Source organism: Schistocerca gregaria, chromosome X (assembly GCF_023897955.1).
Source record: "Schistocerca gregaria isolate iqSchGreg1 chromosome X, iqSchGreg1.2, whole genome shotgun sequence".
NCBI classification, from domain to species: domain Eukaryota; kingdom Metazoa; phylum Arthropoda; class Insecta; order Orthoptera; family Acrididae; genus Schistocerca; species Schistocerca gregaria.
In genome coordinates this window covers 20,678,921-20,692,226 of record NC_064931.1, presented here as the reverse complement: position 1 = coordinate 20,692,226, position 13,306 = coordinate 20,678,921, and the positions used below count along the sequence as shown (strand labels likewise).

At 39.5% G+C, this 13,306-nt stretch overlaps 1 protein-coding gene across 18 annotated transcripts in view; it reads left to right on the top strand.

The window, feature by feature from the left end:
• LOC126297395 (muscle calcium channel subunit alpha-1-like) overlaps window positions 1-13,306 on the top strand; it is a 1,224,415-nt gene that overhangs the window by 1,078,752 nt on the left and 132,357 nt on the right. For 11 of the 18 annotated variants that reach the window (XM_049988154.1, XM_049988140.1, XM_049988151.1 and 8 more), the window contains 2 exons: window positions 4,344-4,613; window positions 4,742-4,825. In XM_049988154.1, the coding sequence (XP_049844111.1) occupies window positions 4,344-4,613; window positions 4,742-4,825 (354 nt within the window). The remainder of the gene's footprint in view (window positions 1-4,343; window positions 4,614-4,741; window positions 4,826-13,306) is intronic. The other 7 variants (XM_049988156.1, XM_049988157.1, XM_049988153.1 and 4 more) reach the window with 1 other exon arrangement.

The window sequence follows — 13,306 nt, the reverse complement described above, 5'->3', positions numbered from 1 at the left end:
CTTGCCCTGGCACTCAAAACCTCACATGCACACTTCCTTGTCCAGACTGAAGCGTGGGGCAGGCAACATTATGGGAGCTGACAGCAGGAGGTTCAGGAGGCATATGTGGCTGGTGGTCATGATGCAGCTCTGCCATTCTCTTCTCCCTCATACATGTAGCTCTGTATGTTAGAAAAAGGGCTAAAGCATTGTCTGTGGGTGATTCATTTATGTGTTTTTTTCATTTGGGTTTTGAAAGCTTGGGTATGTCTCTTGCTTCTTTGTTGGTTGGAGGCTGCAGAAGTGGTGACTTGATCTGTTGAATCTCATTCTGCTGGCAGAAATTCTCAAAAAACTGCATACAGAATTGCAGCCCGTTATCAGGTATAATCATTCAGGAAAGACATTCTATGGCAAAAACTTTGTTACATACCTGAATAGTGGTATCTGCACTGGAGGAACAGCTGTTAATAATGCAAGGGAACATGGAGTATGCATTGATGACTATCAGCCGGGTTGTACACAGAAAATGGTTGGCAAAATCAAGTGGAGTTCTCTTCCAAAGCCATGATGGCATCAGCCAGAAGAGAGTGACTGGTGAGGTACTGCTTGCTTGCTGTACATTTGTGACAATTCTGTATAAGGTGCTTGATCTGCCTATCTGCCTGTCAGAGCCAGACCAGTAGACATAACGCCTGGTGAGCAGCTTGGTACGAAGTGCACCCAGATGTCCATTGTGTTGTAGGTACAGGATATTAGAATAAAGGCATACTATAATGATGACTAGTAGAAATTTTGGTCCGTTATTGACAAAATAACGCTATCCACTAGGATGAGCCTGTGACGGAGGTGAAAATAGTGCTGTACTGGGCTTGATTTCTGGCAAGGGATGCAGTCTGGCGATCCCCACAGGGTGTATTGATGTACTCGTTGTAATGTTGTCTCTGTGCATGTGGTACCTTCAATATGGGATCGAGAGATGGGAAAATGATCCACAGCTTGCTAGGCCTCACCACTGAAACAGAAAAGAAGGACCTCTTCTTGATTGAACATCAATAGGTGTGACAGGGCTTCAGCATTTGCATGCTGAGTAGCACTTCAGAAATGTATTTCCTAGTTATGTGTACAGTGAAAAGTATCTCAGTGCTGGAGCTGGTGGGCCTTTCAATTGGGTAGCTTAGTACCAGGGCCAAAGAGTGGTACGAGAGCCTTATGGTCAGTGATTAAGTCTAACTTGGCTCTGTAGAGAAAAATATTCATTTGTTTAGTGCAAGAATTATCGTGTCTGCTTGCTTCTCAATCTAGGATTACTTCTTCTGGGCTGTTCTGAGTGTCTTTGAAATGTAAGCAGTTGGTTGTTTAGAGCCATCAACATTTTGGTGCACTAATACAGTGCCCAATCCCTGTTCAGAGCCATTGGCAACCACCCCACTTACTGAGCTCAAGAGTAGACAGGCATGGCACAGAGTATAAGGCCTGTTTGAAGGTCTGGAACATCCATTCAGAATGTGTTGACCAGGAAAATGGGATGCCTTCCTGCCCAAGATTCTTTAGCGGGTATGCAAACTCTGGAGTGCCAGGAATAAATTTACTGGAGTACATTTCTTTTTTTTTTTTTTTTTAATTTGAGGCATGTGGGAGTGGTGTCATTACTGCTACACACTTCTTTATAGGCAGAATTCTGGTGGTTGAAGAATTTGGGTTTGTCAAGACTATGTTTTAGGCCGGAGGCTGTTGAATGTGACATAGTTGCCATAGGTTCTGTAAATACTCCTCCATCATGGCCCCAGCGATGACAGTATCATCAAAATTATTGATACATCCAAAAATACTGTTAATTATTCAAGGAGCCATTAAAAACGACATGCTTAAATGTATAAAGACCATGCAGCGTGTTGATGACTAGTATCTTTTTGTGGTTCTTCATTGAAAGGAAGTTACAAATAAGCCTCAGCCAGGTTAGTTTTTGAAAAATACTGACCATTAGATATCATGGTGAAGAGTTTGTCTGGCTTTGGAATCAGTTAAGGGTTGAATTCAGACTGTGAGTTTATTGTGAGGATATAGATTCAATTCCACTGAGGTTTACTGTATGATGCAGTGCTAAAGGTATGGGCCATGCATGAAATAAACAAGAGCATGGTGATTTTGTTAATGCGATGTACACTATGAAGTTTCTTGCTTTTTAAGGCCTTCTGAAAAAATATCAGGGCACTCATTACAAATGTCTTCTAGCTTCTTAAAAGGAGCTTGTTCAATACAAGGTTCACAAAATCATCAGTGGTGAAATCAAAAGCAGGAACTGTATCTAACAAAAATATTTTGTGTGTTTGTGCAATTAACCCCTAAAAACATGAGTTGCTGTACTACATTCATGTAAGCTGCCTCAACAGTAAAATGACCTTTGACCAGAATCTGATGCTTGTTTTGGGTGTGTGCACTGGTCAAGCGGCTACAACTTTGTCCACTGTTTGCCGGCAGTGTTGACATTTGATTGCAGTTACTTCTGCCTTGTTGGCCTAGCTGTATGATTTTTTGTGTTTGGCAATGATTTTTGTTGGTAAAAAATGTCAAGATGCAATGTGGTTTGGAGTCTACAGTAAGCTGTACGTCCCGTTACAAATGGCTGTCAGTCATTTCAAAAGTCAGAAAAAGACAAGAGTGTACCACCTCCAATCCGTCCATACATAATAAAGCAACACAGTATTCAATCCAAGATCTGGACAGAGGACAGCTCCACCTTTATAGAATTTCCATTGTATATGGCTGTTTGAAGATGATTTGTTACATTTTCAGTTGTTTGGTACACAGGAATGGCTAAATATGTGAGATAAGGCCATAAGATTCAGTATGTTAGTATAGTATTATTTCTTAATCTCAATAAGTCCTGCTGTTAAATGTGAAAATCTGGCATTAAATATAATTCTTCAATTCAGAATATACACTGACAGAAAAAAACTGCAACACCAAAAATAATCAATGAGGAATAAGGAAATTTTGGGAATATGTTTGTCTAAGTAACATATTTAAGTGATTAACATAACAAGATCACAGGGTGATGTAAGTGTGAGATAAGCCATTACAAATGAGGAATTCTGGTATAATAATAACAGGTATAACCATCAGAATGTTGAATTCAAGCATGCAAATGTGAATGCATTGTGTGGCACAGGTGCCAGATCTCAGTTTGTGAGGTGGAGTTCCATGTCTCTAACACTTGGTCAGTCAATAGAGGGATGGTTAATGTTGTTTTTTGATAACAGTGCAGTTATCATCTGATCGTGTCCAGTATGTGCTTCATTTGAGACTGATATGGTCATCAAGCAGTACAAGGCACATGTTGACACACTGTAGAGTATGTTGGGTTGCAACAGTGGTGTGTGGGAAAACATAATTCTGTTGGAAAACACCCCATAGAATGCTGTTCATGAATGACAACACAATAGGTCAAATCACCAGATTGACAGACAAATTGGTAGCCAGGCAGCCTGGGAGAACCACAAGAGTGTTCCTGCTGTTTTACAAAATCGCTCCTCTGACCATAACTCTAGGTGTAGATCCAGTGTGTCTAGCACACAGACAGGTTGCTTGCAGGCCCTCAACTGGTCTCCTTGTAACCAACACACAGCTGTCACTGGCACCAAGGCAGAAACCACTTTCATCAGAAAGTGCAACAGGCCTCCACCCTTCCACCACTGAAGCCAAAAATGGTGGTGGTTTGGTGTCTGTGCAATGCCTGACTCGGAGCTGTTCTTGAAGTAACCAATTTGTAACAGTTTGCTGTGTCACTGTGGTGCCAACTGCTGCTCAAATTGCTGCTGCAGATGAGTATGGTGCACGAGAGCCATAAAATGAGTGTGGTTGCCGTCCAACTTGGTAGTGCCACATGACCATCCAGAGTCTGGTCTTCTTACAACCATACATTTTCATGACCACCACTGCCAACAATCGTGTACAGCAGCTACATTACTGCCAAATCTTTCTGCAGTATCACAGAAGGAACATCCAGCTTCTTGTAGCCCTATTACATGACCTCCTTTAAACTCACTGAGGTGTTGATAATGGCTTCTTTCTCACCTTAAAGGCATTCTTGACTACCATCAACTCATGACATTCAGTCTCAGAGGTAAATAATGTTCATGACCACTACAGCATATATGTAAAGCAAACTTGGTTATTCTTATGCCACTGGAACAAAATTTCAGATGTTGAAACGTGCCAACAAACTTTCATTTATGTCTTGCATGTCCTCCTCAGGGTTGCATTTTTTTTTTCTGACAGTGTATTTTTCAGTATAAATGCAAAATATTCATTTCTTTTTTTGTTACTTGGCAGACATCTTATTCTTTCTTCATTTTTTTCAGCGTAATTGTATTGAATTTGCTCTAAAGGCAAAACCAGTTCGAAGGTACATTCCTAAACACAGGCTTCAGTATAAAGTCTGGTGGTTTGTCACGTCACAGCCTTTTGAGTATGCAATTTTTATACTTATTCTGATGAACACAGTTACATTGGCAATGAAGTTCCATAATCAACCAGAACCATATACAAATGCTCTGAATATATTAAACATGCTTTTTACATCTGTTTTTGCAATGGAATTTGTGTTCAAACTAGCTGCCTTCAGATTCAAGGTAAGCTTTAAAATGTATTGTTAATACTCAACACTGGCTTGCAACAAAAACTAGCAGTTGTAAAATATTTTGCACTGTAGCTGTAATACACTTCAGATGAGTAAAAGATCTGTATTCACAATTTTCAGAATTACTTTGGAGATGCATGGAATGTATTCGACTTCATCATTGTACTAGGCAGCTTTATTGACATCGTCTATGATGAGGTGAATGTGAGTAAAAGTTATAGCGAATGCTGAGTTTTTGGTTTTTATGGAAGTAACTTTTAACACTAACACTCATTTTGTACAAATACTGGTATTAGTTATTGAAATTTTTATTGAAGATGTTGGAAAAGAAATATATTTCCAGTTTACAATACATGTTCTTGTACTGAGAGATTGTCACCATTAGTCTCCTAAGTACTCCTCAGACAAAATGTTAGTCATCTCTATTTTTCATATGGTTTGTAAAATATGATACCACTGGGGTGTTGACCAAGGATACATTACACCCGAGTTGAAACTAGTTTTCCATAGTTTCCTCTACATCATTTATGACAAGAGACAACTCCTGCAGCAAAATCATAGCCTGCTCCCATCCCCCCCCCCCCCCCCTCCCACAATGCTGGTCTAAATGAGTAGGTACTCTTATGATCTTCATATACATCAAACCCTGGAAAACAAGAAATGTTACCTGCAGCTGTTATAATCTCATGATTCTAATAGCTTTGAAATATATTAAAAACAAAGATTCCAAGACTTACCAAGCGGGAAAGCGCCGGCAGACAGGCACATGAACAAAACACACAAACACACACACAGAATTACGAGCTTTCGCAACTGGCAGTTGCTTCATCAGGAAAGAGGGAAGGAGAGGGAAAAATGAAAGGATGTGGGTTTTAAGGGAGAGGGTAAGGAGTTCCCTCTTTCCTGACGAAGCAACTGCCAGTTGCGAAAGCTCGTAATTCTGTGTGTGTGTGTTTGTGTGTTTTGTTCATGTGCCTGTCTGCCGGCGCTTTCCCGCTTGGTAAGTCTTGGAATCTTTGTTTTTAATATATTTTTCCCATGTGGAAGTTTCTTTCTGTTTTATTTACATCGTCATTAATAGCTTTGAAATCTTTTTTAACATTGTATGGGAAGAGGAGAACTATTGGTGTTTCATTTCAGGAATTTGAACATGTTGTATACACTTTGTAGCTGTTTTCTACCACTGTTGTAAAGTTGATTTGAGATTTATAGAAATTTATATTAGGAGTCCTCTGGATTTAAATACACATACAAATCGGTGTACTCCTTCTCCATGGAAATAAGTGGTGTCCTCCTTCTCCATGGAAATAAGCAGTGTCCCTTTTACTGCTCTGTAAACTGTCAGCAGAACTCATATAATAGAAATAATGTGTCTGATATCTTCAAACAATTCTACAAGGCATGTATCAGAAACCTATTGTTACCTGTTAACTTGCTACCTCTTGGCAGCAATCAAAATGACAAAATAAAATAGTAGTTGAAACAGTGGAGTCAAATCTGGGAGGAGCAAGGTTCAAACCCTCTTCCAAGCATCAATACTTAACTTCTCCATGGTTCCACTAGGGCTTAAGGTAAATCATGGAATGATTTCTTTGAAAAGGTTACAAGCAATTTATTTCATTATACTGGCCCCATCAGAGGGTGTGCTCCATCTCTGATGATGTGTTGGAGACAGGGTGTTAATAACTAACCTTCATCTCTAGTTATTTGTTCTAAAAACTTGCTGTATCAGTCACAAAGGATAACTGATATTTTGTCTGTGGAGCTTGCTTAAGCAGTGAGACTTGAATATACGAAGATAGGAATTGGGAGAAATTAAAGAAAAACTTAAGAAAACATAAATAACTTGAAGAGTTAATATTGAGGTGCCTTTAAAATTTTCTGAAAAGTTTAATTAAGTGACCATAATTTAATAGAGCTGTATTTACAATTATAAAATTGTATTTTCTCATTTAAAGTCTTCATTCTATCAAAGAACTGGATGTTACACAACTTTGCCTGAAGAATTGCACTTGATTAGTGATGTAGTGTTTCTCCAAAAGTATCCGACATTATTGAGGTGTTACCAAGTTTATATTTTGCTTTGAATGCATTGAAATATTTGGTCACTGTCCATTTCACATTCAAAGCTGTCTATCTTTGTGTTACTTTAATTCAACAAGTGAGTTGATGTGTGTCAATAATTTCTTTTAAATGGGATTAATCTAAAATCCTGCTTTAATCATTGGTGAGATATACTGTAGTTGTTATGTTAAATAAACAAAATATTATGTGATACCAGTGATTTAACTATGATTACAGTGAGCAGTAAAAGAATTGGAGGTTTCTTAAATTTTCAGTCAAAGGCAGAGGGGAGACATGAGGAACTCCAGATGGTCTAACAATTATTAAAGGAGAAGGCCAAAGTAGTAATTATTTAAATGTGAAATGTACTGCATCTGGAATCTGGATTTGCCTTTTAAACTGCTTTAGGAGAGAGAGAGAGAGAGAGAGAGAGAGAGAGAGAGAGAGAGAGAGAGAGAGAGAGAGAGAGAGAGAGAGACTATGTATGTTTTATGTTTGTTACCCGTATGTGATCCTTTTTTACAAAATAAAACTTCCTTTTGGACTAATGTGATTGACAGTGTGGTAACTATCTAGTGGTATTTGCAGTTTGTAGATTATTAGCATGTTGTGGAGTGGTATGAGAGAGTAACGGAGTGCATACTTTGGTGACCAAGTTCATTCCTTTTCAGTAAAGTTCTTCTGAGGGTGTGACCATGTCATGATGTGATGCAACTATTGATGTACTGCTGCAGGTATCCTTCTTTGTGATGCAGTTACACACTCAGAACAATTTTATTGAAATAGTCTCCAGCTGTGAAAGCCCATACTCATGTCAGTTCCTCTTAGAAGTAGGAGATATTTGCTTTTGTTGGGAAAAGAGCATGACCAAAATATCTTGAGTCGATGAAATGTTTATCTTTAGGTGAATGAGTATTTTTCACATTATTTGTACTCGATCCTGCTCTGGTTCCACACAGTTATCTCAAACACAGATTATGTAAACAGAGAACATGACAAAAATGCATACACACTTTTGCTTGCATAGGAAAATGATGAAATTATATTTCTGACATGTAGTGTTTCAACAAATAGTTTGAGAGAAAAGCAACAGTAGTTCCATTTAGGATTCTTGCTGAAGATGGAAATAATAGGTGAACAGCCACATAAACAGTAGATATTTATGTATTATGTGCATGACGTAACGGAATAATAATGTTACAATAACTATACTGGGAGTAGCTTTTTATTCTCTTTCCGACAGTTCAGCTTTCTCACAAAGTTATTTCTCAGCCACCAACAGTGTATGCTTATCACACTATCAACCAGCATCAGAATTTTTGTTGCTTATTTTCATTATGTGGATACCACTCCTACTAGAAGATCTGGTGGATGGATTTAGTTATGTACCAGAGGTTTACAATGTCATTGAAAATCTGCATATCAAATTCAATGTGCTGTGAAGTCTGGGAAACTAGTGTGATAAAGAATATTCTTCTGAGTCAGTAATATTTTAAGTAACAGCCAAAAAGGTTGCGGAACCAACCGGGACTCAATAGACAGCTATGTCACATAGTACTTCCAAATCTTAAGACATATTTGAGTGGCCATATTCTTCCAAAACAGCAACCAGATATATTCACATTTCACAGGTGGTCTTGGTTGTCACATATATTTTTCTTCAATAATTGTTCAATATTATTATACTGTTTCGTGACTGGAGTTCATGGTGGCAGTGTGATCTACTGTGAAGATCGAGGCCAAGGTTAGATTGAAATGATATTTTTTTAAAAAATGATGATGCTGTGTTATGTCACTAAAAGTCACAACTTTCACATTATTTTTCACTTTATCACTTGCGGAAAATTTTGCTCTCCAAATCAATATGTAGTAAAGTGTTTTTGTTACTGATGAGTCAGATATGTGTACAGCATTTGACAATCCCTTTCTGAATACGGTAGGCAAATTAAGTAAAATCTTAGTTTCTTCAGGAAATAATATAATTCTCTTAAGAAATGGCCTTCCAAGACTAGTACACATCTGTGATACTGGCAAGCTGTAGACTCAGTCAATAATTAAATTGCTGAAGACCAAGGACTCTCATGGATATAGTGGAGGTATGTAACAGGATATTAAAGCACTGTGCTGCATATGTAAGCCCTGTGCTTAGACACTTCTGTAATTTTTCCTTTGTGAATGGTCAGTTTCTTGAATGACTAAGGTATCAGTAATGAAACCACTGTTTTCAAAAAGAAGAGAGAGATACTTTAGACAATGTTAGACTTATTTCTGTGCCTTTGGTGTTTGCAAAAGTTACTGAAAAGGCTATATGCATAAGAGTAGTCAATCATTTCAGTTCCATTTTTTTGCTGTCAAGCGTCAGTTTAGGATTAAATAAGAAGTTTCAAACATTTAGGCAGCTTCTTTGATTTAGCTAAAGCTTTTGATTGTGTTCATCACAAAATATTGTTGCAGAAGTGGGACCATTAAGTAATAGGACTAGCTCACAGTTGGTGCCTTTCACACTTCAAGAGTAGCAAAACATCATTCTCTAGAGTAATGAAGTGGTGCCTTATAGGGGTGTGATCAAGTGGGGGGGGGGGGGGGGGCTGCCTCAGGAGTCAGTGCTGGGACCACTACTGTGTGTGTGTGTGTGTGTGTGTGTGTGTGTGTGTGTGTGTGTGTGTGTCATAAATGATATGCCTTCTAATGTGACAAACAATTCTGAAATATTTCTGCTTGCTGGTGGTACTAGCTGGGTAGTGAAGGATGTTGAATGCAATGTAAGCAAACCGAATGCAGATATATTTACCATTAGAAGAGTACCTGCAAGAAGTTGTAGTCCAACATGAAAATTGCTCTGCATTGCTTATTTTCATTAGTTTATGCCATATGGCATTTTATTCTGGGGTAACACTTCCCATTCACAGAGCGTATTTGGTTCAGAAAAGGGCAGGTGGAGCAATATGTGGTGTAAGTTTGTGAACATCATGTCTTAATTTCATCCATTAACAATTACTTGGCCTAAGTAATTGACTTCTCCTAGTACAAAATGACATTTCTCAGTGCTTAGCATCAAATGAGCTGCCCATAATCTCTTAAATATTTCCCTCAGTTGTTGCCTATAATCCTGCATATTCCTGAAAAGGATGATTATGTTGTTGAGGTACGCCAGACACTGTCAGTTACAGTACTTTTAATACTCTGTTCAATAAATTATGGAGTGTTTCTGGTGCATTATTTAACTTGAATGGCATCTTTGTATACTGATAGTGTCACCAAGGTTCTGAAAATGCAGTTTTTGCTTGGTTCTCTGGAGACCTTCTAACTGATGGTATGTACTCTTCAATCCTATTGTCAAGAAGTACCGTCATTGCCCAAGATTATCAATCATTTCTTTGATGTTTGAAACTGGGTAGGCATCCATTGTAGTCTTATTATTTAAGTGCCAGTAGTCACAACAAAATTGATTTTTCTTTGAGTCATCCATATACTTCTTCGGTAAAACTACATTTTCCACCCCCAGAGGCTACTTCTCTCTTCTGTTACACCATCAGGCAATTGTTGATTATAAATTCTTCCAAAATTGGTAGCAGAGATCGTGGTATTCTGTACAGTCTCCTATATATCAGTGCTTCATTCCCTGCTGGAATCATGTGGTGTGTTACTTGAGTAGTAACGAACAGCCTGCAGAAAAAGCAGGTCTTGAAAGACTAGCAAAAGTTTCTCAATCTATGTCCTTTCTTTCCCTCTTCAAATGCTTCAGTTTTTCCAAAAATGCAGTCCTAGTAGCATCTAGTGTGCTGTTATAGGCTACAACCTCTGAGCAACAATCTTCCTCATCCAGGCTCTCCAATGAGGGCAGCAGTGTTCCTTTGAAGAACCAAACCTCCTTGGTGTCAAAAATTATCCACAATTATTGGTACTACTTTGCTTCTGTCCCTCTCTTGCATGTTTAGAGTACCAGGTTTCACAAAAACAACAAACTGGATCCAATACCTCACTATCATACAACAGTTCCACTGTACATAACATATCACTTGGTAAAACAGGCTCCACATTCTACCATAGTGACTTTCTGGTGCCAGCCGACACATAATCGTGCAATTGAGGCCTTAATGTCATTGTTCACAGTTCACACTCTGATTGGATTGTCCTGTACACCAGACATTCCTCACAACAGATCAGTATTCATAACAGCTCCCCTAGCTGGAATATCTTCTCACTAAACTCTACTATACATTGTTGAAGGTCAATTGTGGCATGATGTTGATGCAGGAAATTTAAACCTAGGATGCTGTAGCCCTGATTGACATGAAACACCACTCCCACACATTGCCCAAACTTGGTCACCTCAAACAAAAAGTTCATCATTACTGCCCCCAATGGACATACATAATTATCCCCTACTCGATGCATGTTGTAACATGGTGGATTCCAATGCATCCTACCTGCTATCACTCTTGAGGCTTGTGTCCAACAGAACTTTATATTTCCTACCATCTGTCACACCCACTATGGCACATTCTGGTTCTGCATTTATTTTTTCTACATTATTTTTTCTGGGAACTACTTTGGCACCTCTGGGGTTTCCTCTTAAGTTTAACAGGTACTTCTTATTCCCCAGACTCTCTCTCCCATTACCCCAATAGCTTTGCCATTGGTCCATACCACCCCTACTACTATTTCCAGTAAATCATTGGAAGCCCACACTATCGCTGTTGCCACTCGGTGGCTGGTAGATTGCCTCTTAACATGCTTCACACATCTAAAAACAGTTATGTTTGACACAAACACATATCTTCGACTCCTTATACCTGTTGACACATCGTTTTCGTCATCTTTCAATGCTAATCTGAACACTGCTTGGAGATCTTTAGATGGCCCAATGCACACCCTCCTTGAAATCTTGAGTGCCAAACTTCTCAGACAAACAACCAGCTCACGTTGCTCAGCTTCCTGTACCAGTACTTTGTTTACATCCTCACTCTGAGTTAACTTGCAAGTAGGTACAAATCAGTTGCCTAACCCTATGTGCAAAATATTCAGATGCTCCATTATGTCTTTGATCAAATTTTCACGTGTGCTGATAAAAAGTCCATGCATTTTGCAGCACCTCTGAGCACTGCACAAACAACTGTGCATCTCCAGTTAAATGTAGCCATGCTGTCTGCAGTAATTTCTTAGCTGACCTATCCCCTATGTCAGCCAATGACCTAATATTCTCCAGAAATGCTAACACATCATCAGACAACCTGCCAAGAAAAGGAAGAAACAAGGTTAGCAACAGCTGGATCCACTCCTGGAGGCTGTGACTTCAACACCTTTATTTCCTCATTTTTCTCCATTATTTTACCATCTGAAACCACTTTATCTACCCTTAATCAAGCTACCTGATTCACCAATGACTTGATAGCTTCTTCACTGGTGACACCTTGTGTATCTAATTTACCATTGCATTATCATTACTCACTTTTGTGACAGAATTAAGAACCCAGAACAACACAGGAATGATAATCCACCAGTAACCCAGACAGAACACTCTGTGACTCCCTATACTACCAAACTACTTCTTTTGCCTAATCACGAGCCACCTGGATTTAACTGCAGTGTCTATCCATGAGCCCAAAAATATTACATGTAAAGCAAACAACTGCTACAGATTCAGCACAAGGGACAGAACACCCAAGCAAATTGCACTATGTACAAAGCACAAGTACGAACCACTCATCTTTTGAATTCCACATAAACTGAGATAAGTATACCAGCTCTCCTGGTTTTACAAAAGTAACCCTACTATTATTATGCCCCTTAATTCTTGACCCCACAAATGTCAGCATAAAAGAAGAAGATAGTCTCACTCACACCACATAAAGAAATGGTGAGCTGTGGATCAGACATCACACTTTGGATGTGGTACACCCTCCGCTGTTTACTGTGGTGATGTTTACTCCCTGACACCACCCTGAATTGAGTGGTTACATTTAGACAGGTGAGTGGTGGTGGTGACAGGCTGGAGGACTCAGTGGAACTGCTATGGACAATATGGCTTTTATTCAGTCCCAGTAGATGCTTCATCATGACTAGCAAGGCAGATTGTGCTTCATCCTATTGTCTCTGGCCTGCACCACTATAAAGGTGGTGGCTTTGGCCCTGGTGAAAGGTTGCATAGGTACTCCACAGTGCTGTCACTGCAGGCCATGGCCACAGCACCAGTGGTGAGCTACTGTTCCATTGGTGATGGCACCTGGGATGGATAGACCCTTGTCTCCACACATGACCACAGCTGTAGTGTGTGGTCACGTGTGGAGACTGCTGTGCACAGCATTCAACCCACTATTCCCTGGCAGGAGCCACACAGTGGATGGTGCTGTGTTACTACATCCAGGAAACTAAGTGTGGGCAGCAGCAGGTGCAGACAGAAAGTTGTCGATGCTGTGGCACCAAGTCCTGTGAGGAACCTAGTCTCGGCAGCAGCAGGCATAGCCCTGTCTCTATCTTGTGGCTGCTGCTGGTGATGCCCAGTCGTCTCACTGTCCAGTATGGCCCTGGCATCATGGTAGTGGCATCGGACTTCAGCGATGACAAGTGCATGACTCTGCCTCAGAATACCTGGAATACAGAATACAGAATAATGCCTCA